Consider the following 17,442-nt stretch of genomic DNA (forward strand, 5'->3'; position numbering starts at 1 on the left):
TTGGCTTGGTGTGTTCATCCAGCTCTACACCTTGTTATCTCAGATTCTCCAGCATCTGCAGTTCCTACTATCTCTCAAGGAGATGAAAGTCCGGATTAGTTTATTAAGTTTCTTATAAACTGCAGCAATAAACTCAGGACAGTGATTTACAATCACTGCAGCAGTGTACCTCCTGGGACAGTGCACAACTTACCTCTCAGTTTTTGGCCTGTGGACTCATGCTGAGCAGTCAGGTTGCTCGTATCCTGGATCTTATCCAACAACTCCTCCCTATGCCCAATCATACTTATCCCCTATCATTGTGGCCTGGAAACTTCTCGCAATCAGGAAATATTCTTCTTGTGAACAGACTAGCCTTATGCGTGTCTTCTTGCAATCACCATTGTTTCACTTTCCCCTTTATTTAAGGTTGTTGCATCTGCTGTGACTGTTTGCCTAGGCTTCTACAGTCTTGCTTTTAGCCTACACAAGTAAACTTCAAAATCAGGGCTTAGCTTTCAACAGCAGCAAGATGTTTCTCCTGTGCTCCTAATATCTTGGTATCAAGTTTTATATTGATCTGTTTCTACGTTTTCCAATCTTGCTGTGTTATCAAGTAGAGGCTTAACGAAGCTCTCTGCTGTTAATCTTATGCCAGTGATAACGAAGGAATAGTTGGTATATGTCCAAGTAAGAATGGTCTGTGACCTGGGGAATTTGGAGGTGCATAACCGGAGAACGAACTTCTTTCTGCTTTCCTTGTCCTCCCTAAGTGGATGGATGTTATGGCTTTGGGAGGGGCTGTCAAAGAGGCATTAGTGAGTTGTTGCAGTGCATCTTGTAGGTAGTACACAATGCAGTCAGTATCTATCGTGCAGCAGTGAAGGGAATGAATACCAAATCCCTTCCTATAGGGCAGAATCTAATCTTTGGCCACAGTGTAGATAACACAGACTGCTGGGGCTTCATCAACTTGCTTGCCTCGTGATATTGTGTTCAGCTATGATTTGGCCAGAACCAGTGGCATTTCTTTATAGTCCTTTATAGTTTCTGAAGGAACATGATAACAAGAGTCTGCTATTTAACGTCTTAAGTCTCTTACCATTTAATGAAATGACAGCTGATCTGTGACTGGGGAAGCACATAGCTGCCATCATGCAAGGTGGTCCTGGAGTCGTCATCCTGTCTTCATCCCTCATACACACACTGTGGTTGGTCAGTGTGTAATGAGTGGATTGTGGACAGTATGGACAGGTGATGATGTGACTGTCTTCCATGGCTGTAATTATCTTAATTCCAACCCAATGGAAGGCTGGTTTGTTCAGGTGGTGTATTTTTTAAGGGTTTCTATTGCCTGTCATTGAAAGGGGGTCAGTTAGCTCAGTTGGCTGGTTGTGCCCCAGTGAAATTCAGTGCTCCCTAGGGTGGGGAAGTTCTGAACTCTTTGCTTCGTCTTTTGTGCACAGATTGTGTGGGATGAGAAGAAGCAACGATGGGTGAACCTGAATGAACCTGAGGAGGAGGTAAGTACCAAGTCCAGACATTCTCCACCTTCCTGTCTGTTAATTCTATTCTTCATCTCAAGATGTGCCAGTCATCAGAAGCCCATTATTCACTGGCTATTCTTAGTTGCCCTGAGGAGATGGTGGGGAATTATCATCTAGCAGTATGCAGGTTTGATACAAACTGACCAGCTCAGAAGGCAGTTAGAAGGCAACTGCATTGATGTGGGACTGGATTCACATGGTCCCAAACCAGATAAAGATGGCAGGTTTCCTTCCCTTCTCTGGGTTATAGAAAGGGAAAATTGGCACAGGTTTATCTCCTGATTACCATTCTCATAAGGTGCGAGCAACACTTGAGGACAGGGTGGAATTAGGCTGTGATTGTTTCCCCAACCCTGGTTCAATATTACACCACAGTTGTCCTTCAGACTGTCTGGAGATGAAGTTACCGCAGGGTAATCACCCCTGATGAAGCCATAACAGGAAAGAAACAGAAGAAAGGTGAGTGTGTATTTTTGACAGGAGCAGGGGGAAGGGAGGGAAAGGTGTGATGGGAATGAAGAAAATGTGAGAGAATGGTGGAAATCAGGGAAAAGTGGGGTTGTGACAGGTTGTGGGAATGATGCTCCATCATCATCGCAGTATCAGTTTTGGCCATGCTGATGGTTCACAGTAACACCTGATGGGGGAATGCACAAATAATTTCATGACCTATTTGGGTTATTAGGAGGGGGGTGCAAGTCTGAAAGCTCCTCGATTTTTAACTCCGGACTGGGATTGGGTGGGGTTTAGGGGTAAGGAAAAAAGGATTCATTGAGGTTTGTGATACTGCTTGGTACAGTGCAGAAAGGAATTTCTATCCAGATTCCCTATGCGGAGCTGGAGAGAACCACTGCCAGATGTTAGAGTAATGTTGCTTGTGTCATTGCAGAACAAGCCTCTTCCTCCTCCGCCAAGTTTCCCAGTGACTGCCCCTACACCTGCCTCAAGTTCTATTCCCTCAGCCGCACCAGCACCCTCAAGTGGCCCTCCACCTAGGAACAGGTTCTCCATGAAAGCAGGTGAGGTTCTGTGTGCGAGTGTGCCCCTCTACCACCTCTTGTTTCTCTTGTTTGCCCCTTGGACTGTCAGGCAATGGTCTCTCTTGTTTCTATACAAAGTGTACAAAGAAGGTTTCAATAGTGTTTCTTGGCACCTCATGATGCAGTGCGCTTTACCAGTCAGTGGTGTATTATAGGAAGCATGGCATCCAATCTGCACACAGCATGATCCCACACGAAGGAAGGGAATAGATTGATGAGGGCAGAGTGATAGACGTTATTTACATGGACTTTAGTAAAACCTTTGACAAGGTAGACATGGTAGACTAATTAGTAAAGTTAGATCACATGGGATTCAGGGAGAGCTTGCAATTTGGATACAAAATTGGCTTGACAGTAGGAGACAGAGGATGGTGGTGGAGGATTGTTTTTTGGACTTGAGGCCTGTGACCAGCAGTGTTCCACAGGGATCGGTACTGGGTTCACTTTTGTTTGTCATTTATATAAACAATTTGGATGAGAATATAGGAGGCATGGTTAGTAAGTTTGTGGATGCCACCAAAATTGGTAGTGTAGTGGACAGTGAAGAAGGTCATCTAAGATTACAAAGCAATCTTGATCAATTGGGTCATTGGGCTGAGGAGTGGCAGGTGGAGTTTAATTTGGATAAATATGAGGTATTGCATTTTGGTTAAAACAAACGAGCAGGACTTGTATAGTTAATAGTGGTGCCCTGGGTAGTGTTGTAGAACAGTGTGACGTAGACATTGTGGTTAAGGCATTTAGCACACTTGCCTTCATTGCTCAGACCTTTGAGTATAGGAGTGGGACGTCATGTTGAGGTTGTACAATTCTGGTCACCCTGCTGTAGGAAAGATATTGTTAAATTGGAGAGTGTTCAGAAAAGATTTGCCAGGAAATGCAAGGTTTGAATTATAGGAAGTTAGAAAGGCTGGGACACTTTTCACTGGAGTGCTGGGGGCTGAGGGATGACCTTCTAAGAAGTTTATAAAATCGTGAGGAGCTTAGATAAGGTGAACAGCAAAGGTATTTTCCCTAGTGTAGGGAAGTTCAAAACTAGGGGCATATTTTTAAGGTGAAAGGAGAAAGTTTTAAAAAGGATACGAGGGGCAACTTTCTTTACACAGAGGGGGTGCGTGTGTGGAAGGAGCTGCTAGAGGAAGTGGTGGATGCAGGTACAGTTACAACATTTAAGAGATATTTGGATAAGTATCTGAATAAGAGAGGTTTGGAGGGATATGGGCCAAACTCGGGTAGGTGGGACTAGTTTAGTTTGGGAACATAAGCGTTGTGGACTAGTTGGACCGAATGGTCCGTTTCCATGCTGTCTGCCTCTGTTTTTATTAATGTTGGCTGAGACTTGCACATTGGCCGGGGCAGTAGTGGAGGGAACTGTTCTGCTCTTTAAACATGTGCTAAAGGATATTTTTAATGTTCTCTTCAAAGCAAGAATTTCCTCCCCCGTCTTATGTGTGTGTTGTGTGTGCGTGCACGTATCAGAGAAAATGAGGTCATTCTGCCCTTAAGCCTCCTCTGCCATTCCATTAAATCATTGCTGATCCCTAACTTGGCCCCCTGCTCTTGATTTGGTTCTGATACACTTTATACCCACGGCAACAAAAACTAAAAAAACTTTTGCCCCTACAAGGTCCATATCCCTGTATTCCCTGCCTATTTATGTATCTGTCAAGATGTCTCTTAAATATTCCGATTGTATTTGCTTCTACCACCTTCTCTGGCAGTGTGTTTTGAGCACTTACCACCCTCAATTTCCCCCTCTTACCTTAAACCTTTCACTCCCCATCTTTGAGTTCTTATTGGGGAAGAGGGTTCTGGATTTCCATTTGCCTTTGTGTGACTAGACCCTGCTTGGATTTTAAGAATCTGCCCCTGCCCCCAAAAAGAGAAAATTGTTGTCTTTATCAGCTCAATCAAATGTTTCAATTGTCTTAGACATGTCAATTAGATCATTTTCAATCCATTAGACTGAAGGGAATGCGCATCTTTGCAACCCTATCCTTATAATTTAGCTCCTTTTTAAGGTAAAAGGGGATAAGTTTAAAGAGATGAGAGGCAATTTTTTTTTTTTTTTTTTTACACAGAGGGTGGTAAGCGCCTGGAATGGGCTGCCAGAGGAGGTAATAGAAGTATATGCAACAGCAACAGATAAATGAATAGTCAGGGAAAAGAGACGTACAGACCATGTAGAGGCAGAAGGTTTTTCGTTTACAAAGGCTTCATGTTTCAGCGCAGGCTTGATGGGACAAAGGGCCTATTCGTGTGTTGTACTTTGTTCTTTTTTCTCCCCCCTAATATCATTCTGGTGAATCTATCTTACCCCAAACAATGCCATGGTCTCCTTCCATAGATGTGGTGTCCAGAACTGAACACAGATTTTACTTCATTCCTTGCATGGTGTGGCCCCATCCTTAACTACCCTTGAGAGGGGTTGAGGTGAACCAGTTTCGCTCTGAATTAAGGTTTGAAACATGAAGCATCGTTTCTCCCTCACTTGTGTTTCAGCTGTCAAGCCGAAGGAGCCTTTGGCCATTAGCTATTTCTGCATCTCTAAATCTGACTGCTCCTCTAGTCTCTAATTTACGAGATATTTTGAATCTGTCTCATTGAAAAATGCTTCATCTAAATCCTCTTTAATTGATTCTCTCCCATCCCCAACACATTCTCACAAACATCTGCACACTCACCCGCACGCATTCTGTCTCATACACATGCACACATTCTCTCCCAAACGTACATGCGCATGCACTCATTGATACACACGTACACTCTCGCATTCTCATGTACGCATGCATGTGGACTTGCACTCTTGTGTACACACTCATGATCTCTTCTGCGCATCCTCTCATGCACGCACTCTAATGCGTGCTCACTCACTGTCCTACTGACATACTCTCTCTCGCATTTACATTCTCTCATGCATGCACACTCACTCACCCACATGCACACACTCATGTATACTTACGTTCACACATGTATACTCATAAACGCATGTGCGCATGCACACTCATACATATGTGCGCGCATGCACACTCATACATATGTGCACACATGCACGCACAATCTCTCTCACAGGTACGAAAGGTCGATATGTGGATGTCCTGAATCCCAGTGGATCACGGCCTGGTGGAGTTCTGATGCCCCCAGTGGACCTGTTTGCCCCCTTGGCACCTATGCCGATCCCCACCAATCTCTTTGTACCGATGTCAGGTAAGGTGTCTTGCTGCCACAGTTGGCTATATGTGTATCAGTCTGTCAGCATTATAGAGTACTCCTCCTCTTGCCTCAAGGCCCTCATGCTGTCCAGAAATGACAACACCCCGATAAAGGCAGACTCTCATTTGTGTAACTCCTGTCAGTACTTCTGGAGATTCCAAAGCACTTTGTAGCCTTGAAGTACTTCCTTGTTTTCCAGTGAAGTTGCTGTTTAATGTAGGAGATGCAACAGCCAAAGCAAGGATAAATAATGGCAGGGTCATGAGAGAAACTCCCTTATCTTTGGGGTAACACCACAAAACATTTTACTTGTACCAGTGAAGATGGTCAAGGCATCGGTTTATCATTGTGACTGGAAGACAGTACTTATGACTGTGCAGCAGCTCCCTCGGCACTTTAGTGGAGTGTCTACCTAGTCATTGTCAAAGCCAGGGAATGGGACTTGAATGCATGAGCTTCTCACTCTGAAGAGAGAGAGTATGATCCACTGAGTGATACTTAACATCCTTGGAAATGAAGGGGGAAGTGAGGGAGTTTGGGGATGGTGAGTCAAGGACAAGATCATGGACATAAATGTGTCTGCAGTGGTTTCCATCTTGATAATAGGCTGAAGTCCTGCTATGTGGAACTTGATGCTGCTGCTTTCTGATTTGGAGGTAACAATGCTATTAACCGAATCAGGCACTCACTGTTAGGCACCAAATTAACCTGCAGAGCAGGGCTAGGCCATTTGGCTCTTCAAGCTTGCTCTGCTATTCATTGAGATCACGCTTGATCTGATCGTAACCTCAGTTTCACATTTCCGTCTAAGCCTTTGTAATGGCGTGTCCATCTACTTCTGTCTTGAAAATTCAATGATTTGGCCTCCACCTCTCTAAGGAAGAGAGTTCTACAAAGTGTCAACTCTCTTGCATTCTTTAATGGGAGAGCCCTTCCTTTTAAACTCTGTTTTAAAGTTCAGAACAAGAGTCATGAGCCTCAACGTTAGATGCTGCCAGACCTGCTGAGGTTCTCCAGCAATTTCGGTTTTTGTTTGATTTCCTTCATCTGTGTTGTTTTATTTTAACTCTGCCTCCGGTTTAAATCTCTCCAAAAAGGAGACGTCCTTTCAGCATCGACCCTGTCAAGTCACCTCAAGATTTTTTTCTGTTTCAAGATGGTAATCTCTTATTATTCTTAAGTCCAATGAACGTAGGTGTAACCTTTCCTCATAGGATAACCCACTCATCCCGGGAATTAATCAAGTAAACCTTCTCTGAATGTTAGATGTTATGCTTATGATTTTCCTATCCACTGGGATCTTTTCAGAATCTAGGGATTTTTAGAAGGTTATAACCATTGCACTAGTCATCCCTGTAACAACTTCCTTTCAGACCAAAGTCCATTGGATCCAGGGGACATGTCAGTCTTTAGTCCCATTAGTTTCCTTCTCGAGTGATTAAGATTGTTTTAGTTACCACCCTTTTGGCTCTGATTTTTCTGTTATTCTTGGGATTTTTATTTTGTTTTAAAGACCTAACAAATCTTTTGTGTTTGTGGTTTGCAGGTGAGGGGTCTCAGCCTTCAGAAGGAAACCCAGGAGAGACCTCGCAGCCTGTGGAACAGGCAAACGCTGAGGCAACCGCACAGCCCCAGGTACCAGTCTTATGTTCTATAGTACCTTGTTAAATAGCCAGGACAGCACAGAAACAGGTCATTCAGTGCAACCTGCCTGCATACTTTGAATCATCCTGTTCAGACAATGCTGTGACACATTTCTGGCACAGGTGGGACTGGAATGTAGACTTTCTGACCCAGAGGTGTCCAACAGGACAACCTGTGCTGCTCTTTATACCCCACATAAGCCCCTCGCGCTTCCTCTACATCTCACCCAAACACCAAATCCATCTGTTAATTTCCTCCTTGTGGTTATCCAGTGCCTCCTTAGGTATATTAATACTATTGATACAATGAATCCATATTACCCCACTCTCTGGGGAAAGAAATTTCTCTGAATCCTGCATTGAAATTATCAGTAACAGTGTTGTGGAATCATAGAATCCCTGCAACAGTGTGAAAACAAGCCATTTGGCCCATCAAGTCCACCGACTCTCCAAAGTGCACCCACACAGACCCACCCTCCTACCCTATCACATTGCCAATCCACCTAACTCTCATTTTTTGGACTGGGAGGAAACCCGAGCACCCAGAGAAAACCCACACAGACACTGGGAGAACGTGCAGACTCCACACAGACAGTCGCCTGGGTCACTGGTGCTGTGAAACAGCAGTGCTAACCACTGAACCATCATGCCGTCTCAACCTTTATGTCGACAGCTCTGAGTTTTGATCTTCCTCACATCTCTACAAGTGGTTGACAATCTTAGTAATAAGATTCATTTTTAAAATGATGTAATATCTTGGGATTGGCTGTGATATTGCTCAAATGCCAGTAATATTGAGAAACTTGACACAGGTACATTTCATCAACATTTCAAAGATTTTTACAAACAGTTGCTAATTGATATGTTTTACGATGCAATGTTCATAACAGTTTTAGAAAAAAAGCTTATCCAATTACCATTAGTAAATGACAGGGTGATAGTGGAGTAGTGGTAATGTCACTGACCAAGTAATCTAGGGGCCCAGACTGATGCTGTGGGGACAGGGGTTCAAATTCCACTGTGGCAGCTATTGGAATTTAAATGTAATTCAATAAATCTGAAATTGAAAACCCACTTCATTCACTGGTGTCCTTTAGAGAAGCAAATCTGCCATCATTACTTGGTCTGGCCTACATGTGACTCCAGACCCACAGCAAAGTCTTAAATTCCCTCTGAAATGGTCCAGCAAGCCATTCAATTTGAGGACAATGAGGGATGGGACCCAAGTGCTCACTTTTCCTGTGATACCATGAAGGTATAAAACAAACCTATCAAAATGAGTTTGATTGAGCAAACTATGGAAACTCAATTTATATCAAATACCTCATGTGTTGGTTCTCCTTTTCTAGATATTTAACCCGATACCAAATGCTGATTCTTCACCACCTGAGCCTGACAATTTGCAGCATGGAGAGGTAAACCACATTGCCAAATGTATCAACGCTAGAGGTGACTCCTTCCTCCCACCGAGTATCCAGCTCTCTGACTACATTGGAGCACAGGATTAGGGATAGGGAGTTCACCCGCTTCTGTCATTCTAGATCACAGCTGATCTTCTACCTCTGCCATTTTCCTGTGCTGTCCCATATCCCTTGATGTCATTAGTAACTAAAAATCTATCAATCTCTATCTCACTTAAAAACTGAGCTTCCACAGCCCTGTGTGATAGACAATTCCCAAGGTTCACCACTATCTGAGTGGTAAGTATTTCTCCTCTTCAGTCCTAAATGTCCTACCCATTGTTCTGAGACTGCATCCTCTGTGACCTCACAGCTTACCTCTGTTTCCTGTTGATACAATGACCTTAATAAAAGAAAATGTTTATTTAAGTTTGAAGCAGTCTTTTTCTCTCACTTTTCTCTCTCTAACTGTCTCCTCATCTGTTCTGGAGTTGGCTTCTCTCAGTTTGTTGGGAGGTACACAGACCCAGGCTAGCTTTGCCTCACCACAGTGACCATTCTTCAGCGCACCAGCCTAGACAGCCAGGGGGCTATTGAAACAATCAACGCTAAGACTCACTCTGTCATGAAACATTCTGCCTTGACCTGGGGCCACTGGGGATGAGGCACCCGGACACTGACAGCGATCAGCTAACCATCCAGAAAGACACAGAGCTTGTGCAGCCTGTATCTTCTGAGCTGCTTGTGTGTTAAACCAGCCATGTCATCAGGGAAAACATCAATTTGCTGATTCTATAGTTTCATCTGTCTCTAAAATAAAGAAAGCCGTCCTTTCTATGGCACCTTTTGCTAGAACAATGTCGCAACCTGTTTCACAGCCAGTGAAGTACTGGTTAAGTGTAGTTACTGGGTTGATTTGGAAAACATGACAGCTGATTTATAAACAGCAAGATCCCACATTCAGCAGCATGATGGTGGCCAGGTTTTCTGTTCTGGCAATTTCGATTGAGGCCTCAACTTTGGTCAGGATCGTAGAAAGAACTCTCTCAGCTCTCCTTGGAAATAGCATCTGTGGGATCTTCTCTGCCCCCCTGAAAGGGCAGAGATGCCCTCTTTTTCGTGAACACCTCATTCTCAACACAGCAGCTCTGACAGCTCCTGCAGTATTTCACTGGGAACGGTAGCCTGCTTTTAGTGCTGAGGTCTTTGGCATTGCATGGGACCCCTTCAACATAAGTGTCCTGTCATAAGAAATGTTTGGAGGGACATGGGTCAAGTGCAGGCAAGTGGGACTAGTTTAGTTTGGGTTTACGGTCGGCATGGACACGTTGGACTGAGGGGTCTTTTTCCATCCTGTATGTCTATGAAAGCTTTCTTTCCTTGTGTGTCTGGTGATAGATTATTGTGGCCACTTTGGTAAACATTTATCTGTTTTTCCAGACTGCTGCTCAGCCTGCGCATGGCGGCCCTGCATCAGGAGCCGTTCAGTTTTACAACCCTGCCCAGTTCCCCCAGGTAAATATGTACTTAAATTAAAACTGAAGTTTTGCTTTACAATACTCTATTCAAAACTTGAGATAAATGTTAATCACCGTGTACGAGGCATTGTGTCAAAGATGTTGCAGAACAGTCTATGGAGTAAATGTGACAGTGCAGAAGGAGCTTTAGACATAGGAGAGAAGTGACCCATTCAGCCAGCTCCACCATTCAGTAAAATCATGCCTGATCTGTCCATCCTTAACTCTACTTTCCTGCTTTTTCACCTTGATTCCCTCACTGACTAAAAATCTGTCAGCCTTGAATATACTTCACCCCCAGCCTTGACAGCCCTTTGCAGTAAAGAATTCCACATATTCACAACCCTCAGAGAAGACATTCCTGATCTCTTTCAAATATACAAACCCTTGTTCTGAGATTATACACTGTGCTTCTAGACTCTTCTAAAAGGGGAAACTATCTTTGCATCTACCCTGTCAAGTCCTCTCAAAATCTTATGTTTCAATAAGGTTGCCTCTTATTCTTCTGTATTTCAACAAGTACATAGAGTAATAGAGGTCTACAGCATAGTAAAAGGCTCCTAAGGTCAATGAGTCTGCACCAGTCAAAAATAATCACCAAACTCTTCTCATCCCATTTTCCAGCACTTGGCCTATAGCCTTGTATGACTTACCATCACAAGTACGTATCTAAATATTTAAATGCTATGAGGGTTTCTGCCCACATTTTACAGGCAGAGAGTTCCAGATTCCCAGCACCCTCTGGATGAAAATCATTTTCCTTACATTTCAAAACCTCTTGCCTCTTAGCTAACGTCTAAATACATCAATGTGATGAAGGTTTCTGCCTCACCAACCCTTACAGGCAGAGAGTTCCATATCCTACCACTCCTCCTGCCCCTCACCTTAAATCTATGCCCCTGGTGATTGATCCCTCCACCAACGAGAAAAGTTTCTTTCAATCTACCTCTGTCCCTCATCGTTTTATCACAATAATGTCTCCCCTCAGTCGTCTCTGTTCTAAGGAAAATAACCCCAGTGTGTCCAATCTCTCTTCCTCACTGAAACTCTCCAGTTCAGGCATCATCCTGGTAAATCCCCTCTCCATTGTGATCACACTGCCTTCAATAAGGTGGATTCCCGAACTGCGCACAAAACCTTGCTGTGGCCTTAAGTCCAGTCTATGCAACCCCTCCTCATTTGACAGTCCCTCCATACCTGGCATCAGCCGAGGGAACCTTCTCTGGACTGCCTCCAATGTCAGTCTATCTTTCCTTGGATAAGGCGGGAGGGCCAAAGCTGTTCACATTATTCCAGCTGTGGTCTGACTAGAGCTTTGTACGGTTTTATCAAAACCACCTGACTTTTATACTTCATTCCCTTTCAAATAAAAACCAATATTCCATTTACCTTTGTGATTACCTGCTGAACTTGGATACTAGCTTTTTGTGATTCGTGGATGAGGACTCCCAAATCCCTCTGTCCCGTAGCTCCTCTATTCTTCCTGCCAAAATGCATAACCTCACCTCAAAGTGCTCCAGAACTTGTCATTCCCCTAGCCAAGTTGTTCCAGTACAGTTACAACATTGGCATCTACCCAAAAATGTGGAAAATTATCCAAGTATGTCCTACACGTAAAAAAGCAGGGCAAATCCAACCCGGCTAATTACCGCCCCATCAGTCTACTCTTGATCATCAGTATAAAGTGATGGAAGGGGATCATCAACCGTGCTATCAAGCAGCACCCGCTCAGTGATGCCCACTTTGGGTTCCACCAGGGCCACTCAACTCCTGACGTCATTACGGCCTTGGTTCAAACATGGACAAAAGAGCTGAATTCCAGAGGTGAGGTGAGAGTGACAGCCCTTGACATCAAGGCTGCATTCGACCAAGTGTGGCATCAAAGAGCCCTGGCAAAACTGGAATCAATGGGCATCAGGGGAAAACTCTCCACTGGCTAGACTCAGAGAGACATTTAGGATAATCGTTCTGGTTGTTGGAGGTCCGTCATCTCCGCTCCAGGACATCTCTGCAAGTTCCTCAGGGTAATGTCCGAGGTCCAACCATCTTCAGCTGCTTCATCAATGAACTTCCCTCCATCATAAGGTCAGAAATGGGGATGTTCACTGATGATTGCACAATGTTCAGCACCATTTGTGACTCCTCAGATACTGAAGTAGTCCATGTCCAAATGCAACAAGATCTGGACAATATCCAGGCGTGAGCTGACAAGTGGCAAGTAACATTAATGCCACCACCATCTACAAGGCACAAGTCAGGAGTGTGATGGAATACTCCCCACTTGTCTGGATGACTGTAGCCCCAACAACACTCAAGAAGCTTGATACCATCCAGGACACAGCAGCCTGCTTGATTGGCACTACATCCACAAGCGTCCACTCCCTCCACCACTGACGCTCAGTAGCAGCAGTGTGTACTATCTACAAGATGCACTGCAGAAATTCACCAAAGATCCTCAGACAGCACCTTCCAAACCCACGACCACTTCCATCTAGAAGGACAAGGGCAGCAGATACATGGGAACACCAGCCCTGCAAGTTCCCCTCCATGCCGCTCACCATCCTGACTTGGAAATATATCGCCGTTCCTTCACTGTCGCTGGGTCAAACTCCTGGAATTCCCTCCCTAATAGCATTGTCGGTCAACACACAGCAGGTGGACTCCCAATGGTTCAAGAAGGCAGCTCACCGTAAGGGTAACTAGGGACGGGCAATAAATGTTGGCCAGCCAGCGGCGCCCACATCCCACAAAATGAATAAGTTTAAAAAATAATTCCCCACATTATATTCCATCTGCCAGGATTTTGCCCACTTGTTAACCTGTTTACATTCCTCTGCAGATTCTTTGTTGTTCTCACCACTTGCTTTCCTACCTGTTTTTTGTCTCATCTGCAAACTTGGCAATAGTACATTCACCTTCCCCATCCAAGTCATTAAAATATATTGTAAATAATTGTGACTCCAGCACTGGTCCCTGTGACACTCACTAGTTACAGGTTGAAAATGCCCTTTATAATTTGTCAATCCTTATTCATGCTAATGTACTACTTCCAAAATTATCTCCAACACTCAGCTCTTGTTAAATTAATGTTGTATGGCACCTCACCGAACGCCTTCTGAAATCCAATGCATTATTTCCAGTGCTTCCCCTTTATCTATCCCACTTGTTACCTCCTGAGAGTATTCCGGTAAATTTATGAGGCATGATTTCCCCTTCATGAAACCATGCTGACTCTGCTTGATCGTATCATGTATTTCTAAATGCATGGCTGTTATATCCTTTTATTATAGATTCTAACATGTTCCTAATAACAAGTGTAAAGTTGTAGTTACCTGTTCTTGTCGCCTTCCCTTTTCAAATAAAAAGTGTTACATTGGCAGTTTTCCAACCTTCTGGGACTTCTCTGGTTTTTTGGGATTCCTGGAAAATTACGAGTAGAGCATCCACTTACACTATACCCTAACCTCGTACTGAACTTGTCCTGGGTGTGTCTGGGGACCCGGTTGTGCCTGTCTGTCTCTCTTCTGTCACCACCAACAGCTTCTTGCCCAATATCCCCATTTTCTAATCAATTCTATGACCTCTGCTTTGCAGCCCTCGGCAGGAACGACAGGCTCTCGACCAGGAAGGTTCGGGCAAAGGAAGTATCCGACATTAAACTGAAAGTCTTAGAATGAGCTCTGAAATGAATGGAATTTTAAACCCCTACTGGGGACAATGCAGGTGATGTGCTGTAATGTTTGCAGTTACAAATGATTAAACTGGAGTGGTGTGTCATTTAAATAGTTCTTGCCCTTGATGAGGTCTCCAGAAATGCCAATAATTACGTATCCTTTTGAGGGCCAGTTGAGGGACTAAAATCTGATGTGGGAAATGTAATTGTTTATTCCTGGTTTAGCCATTTAAATAATAAAACCCAGTTTGACAAGAGCTGTAGCTACATGGCACAAATTACAATGCAATGTGATCTAAGAAAAAAATAACACACTCCAAAAGTGACTGTAAATGTCAGAGCATCAATTGCAAAGTGAAATTGGTGTCGACCAGATCCTGGCACATCCAGAAAGATGTTCAGCATCAAGTGATTCTTTAATTGCTATAACTGTTCCATTTTAAATGAGAAAAGTTTGTTTGGAAGGGTGGGGGGGGTAGGTTGGGGTAAGGGAAGAGAAATGCTGGATTGTCCCTGATAATTTGTATTCAGATAATATATATAAAAGGCTGCTGTATGAGTATTGTATAGCCAGACCCATCTGTTGTACATTAATACTTTAAAATATCTGGAGGACTGTGTGAATAAATATTAACATGTGCAATATCAGTGCTATCTTTCTCTTATTCTGGGAGAAGATCCAATGGACATGGGAGAAGAGAACGTGCAGATGAGTCGGGAGGGGCTTGGTCCCCTCAAAGGATTACCCCCCACCTCCCCTCCCAGCACCCTGTCTCTCAAACAGTATTTTGAAGGTGCTTTGACCAATTGCAATATTTGAAACCGCCACAGAGATGCAGTGTAATTTGGGAATAATTTTGTATGGAATGAAATCTGATCTCAATGCCCTCAAATAATGTGATTTTTGCCTCCAATGCCACTTATCTATAATGCACCTCAATCCCATGTAATTTAGCACCCTCTGTACCCTCTCATGTAGACTGCACAATATTTCAAACTCAGATTCTTCTCTCGCCTGAGAAGTTTATTTTCTTGTTTTAAGGATGCACACTGTAAATTGTTGAAAGGAAATAAAATATTTTGCGTTCTGGAACATTTTCAATCTTTTGCCCCGTCTGTGTTTTGTTAGTTTTTTAACTTATTCTCAGGATATGGGTATCACTAATAAAGACTGAAAGAACTGTGGATGCTGTAAATCGGGAACAAAATCAGAATTTGCTAGAAAAGCTCAGCAGGTCTGACAGCATCTGTGAAGAAAAATCAGTTAACGTTTTGGATCTGGTCACCCTTCCTCAGAATGTTGTTATTGTGTATTGGTATTGTGAGCTAGGCCAGTATTTATTCCTATTCCTAACTGCCCGTGAGAAGATGGCAGTGAGCTTCATCCTGAACTCCATTTGGTGTAAATACTGACAGTGCTGTTCAGGTGGGAGAATCAGATTTTAGACCTGACAACACTGAAGGAATAGTGCTGTCAGGACGGTGTGTAGCTTTCAGGGAAACTTGTAGGGGATGGTATTCCCGTCTATCTGCTGCCCTTGTCCTTCTAGATGGAAGTAAATGTGGTTTTGGAAGTTGCAATTGTGATCAAAATTGCTGCAGTGCATCTTGTAGGTAGCACAAATACCATTACCAATGTGTCAGTAGTGGAGGAAGTGAATGGTGAAGGTGTTAGATGTAGTGCCACTTAAATGACTGCCTGGTCCAGGCAAGTGAAGAGAGTTCCACCGCAGTCCTAAATTGTGCCTTTTGGATAATGTCAGGAGAGTTACTCTCTGCAGTATTCTTAGCTTCTGAATTCTTGTAGACAAAGTATACATCTGGTCTGGTTAAGAGCTTACAATCGCAACTTTATTGAAGCTTGCTACCTGTTAAATCCAGTTGCACTCGGTGCTAGTCAACATTTGAACTGGCTAAAGTTGCAAGCACAGCTATTGCCTGCAGTTTTCCCAGAATTGACGTGGATGCTAAAGCTAGGAGTGGGTTCGGAGGAGATTCATAGGCATCAGGAAATCTAGCAATGGGGAACCAGGGGGGAAAAGAAACTGAAGTTTAACAATATATCGGATAGAGGTTCAAAATTGAGGGAAGAATAATGAGGTTGTTGACTTGCTCGCTGCGCTGGCTGTTTTGTCACCATGCTAAGTAACATCATCAGTGCAGACTCTGATGAAGTTATGTTGCTTTACTGTGCTTCGTATTCACATGATCTGATCTGTTGAGATGTTTTGTGTCATTTCCAGTTCTTTTTTGCAAGGGTTTGTATATGGGGACTAATTAGAATCAGGCCTCTATGAATTCCTGTGTGCCTCTGGTTGGCTTGAGCTAGGATGGTCACGTCGTCCCAGTTAATCGATAACTGATGATGTTCCTACGCATGATGATGAAACGTCTGAACTATAACCAGCCAGCTGGGCGAGCAAGTCAACAACCTCACCACAAGCCGAGCTACAAATCTTCGCAAGAACTTTAAAAGCAAGAGTTAAGGTTGAGCCTGTAATGATCCTTGTATCATTATGACCTGAAATGTTAAGTCTTTCTCTCCTTGGCTGATACCTGACCTGCTGAAATATACAGCTTTTTCGTCTTCATTTCGATATTCCCAGCCTCTCCAGTATTTTGCTTTGCAAAGTCAGGGAGTTTTGATGAGCTGAATAGTAAAACTTGCTTGTCTCCTACACGGCTGTTTGACAGATTGGGGAAACAAAACCTACAGGCAGACGGTATCTCTCTCCCTTCCCTCTTCCCTGGGATGACTCCTCCAGTATCCCCGCATGCACAGCGGCTGGGTCCTCCACGTTCCCGAGATGCACCATGCCCAGCGTTGCCAACGTGCTTTGCTCCAGTTGCTAAGGGCCTCAGGCTTTTACATGGCCCCGGCGTCAGGAGCTGGCAGTGTGTCCGGAGGCAGTGCGGGGAGCCCGGCAGCTGGGCCGAGCCGGCCGGTGAGGTGAGCGGAGGCGGCCTCTTTACCCCCAGGATAGGTGTTCGATAGCGGCTGGGCCTGGAGTAGTTGGAGGTTCCGACTTCCTCAGGCTGGTGCATTCGACTGTGTGGGGCATCGTAGGTTCGCTGGGAGAGGGAGGGGGTTCACTGAGCCTACTGCCCCGGGTGGGGGCGCCAGGGGCTCAGTGCAGCCGGCGCCAGGTTGTTGTCAGTGCCTGAGCGGCCGGGGATGGAGGGAATTGCCTTCAGTACCGCAGGGCCCACCTGCCCGGGGGTGCTCCCAATCACCGGCAACATTGGGGCTGGTTCCCATTGAACCTTTTCCAGTTTCCGGCCTGAGCTCCGCTCAAAAACTGGCTGTTAGCTTCAGCTTCAGCTCCAGCTCCATCTTCGTCTAATAAATCTCCACATTATTACAAAAATGTACATCGCACCTACACCCCCTCACCCACTCCCTGCCACCTCCCTCTCCCCGGCTCCCCCC

The 17,442-nt window shown here is 44.4% G+C and overlaps 2 protein-coding genes across 3 annotated transcripts in view; one reads left to right on the forward strand and one right to left on the reverse strand.

Annotated features, from left to right (window-relative positions):
* Positions 1-284, reverse strand: part of pmpca (peptidase, mitochondrial processing subunit alpha) — a 17,341-nt gene extending 17,057 nt beyond the window's left edge. Inside the window, exon 1 of the mRNA XM_048613418.1 lies at positions 194-284. Coding sequence (XP_048469375.1) covers positions 194-284 — 91 coding nt within the window. The remainder of the gene's footprint in view (positions 1-193) is intronic.
* Positions 60-15,114, forward strand: LOC125486395 (protein transport protein Sec16A-like). 2 transcript variants are annotated; one of them, XM_048613786.1, is made up of 7 exons: positions 64-1,502; positions 2,416-2,545; positions 5,639-5,773; positions 7,326-7,414; positions 8,772-8,837; positions 10,263-10,337; positions 13,934-15,114. In XM_048613786.1, the coding sequence occupies exons 2-7, from the start codon at positions 2,536-2,538 to the stop codon at positions 14,000-14,002; spliced, it is 444 nt and encodes a 147-aa protein (XP_048469743.1). In that variant the 5' UTR covers positions 64-1,502; positions 2,416-2,535; the 3' UTR covers positions 14,003-15,114. The 2 variants fall into 2 exon arrangements, with proteins under 2 accessions (XP_048469744.1, XP_048469743.1); XM_048613787.1 differs by lacking the exon at positions 10,263-10,337 and having other exon boundaries at positions 60-1,502.
* Positions 15,115-17,442: the final 2,328 nt, after the last annotated feature.

The sequence above is a fragment of the Rhincodon typus genome, chromosome 28 (genome assembly GCF_021869965.1).
Source record: "Rhincodon typus isolate 14 chromosome 28, sRhiTyp1.1, whole genome shotgun sequence".
Taxonomy (NCBI): Eukaryota; Metazoa; Chordata; class Chondrichthyes; order Orectolobiformes; family Rhincodontidae; genus Rhincodon; species Rhincodon typus.

Excerpts from the sequence above, each read along its gene's own strand:
- LOC125486395 (XM_048613786.1), top strand. Across the intron at positions 5,774-7,325 it reads TCTCTTTGTACCGATGTCAG|GTGAGGGGTCTCAGCCTTCA; the intron begins GTAAGGTGTCTT and ends TGTGGTTTGCAG. Across the intron at positions 8,838-10,262 it reads ACAATTTGCAGCATGGAGAG|ACTGCTGCTCAGCCTGCGCA; the intron begins GTAAACCACATT and ends CTGTTTTTCCAG.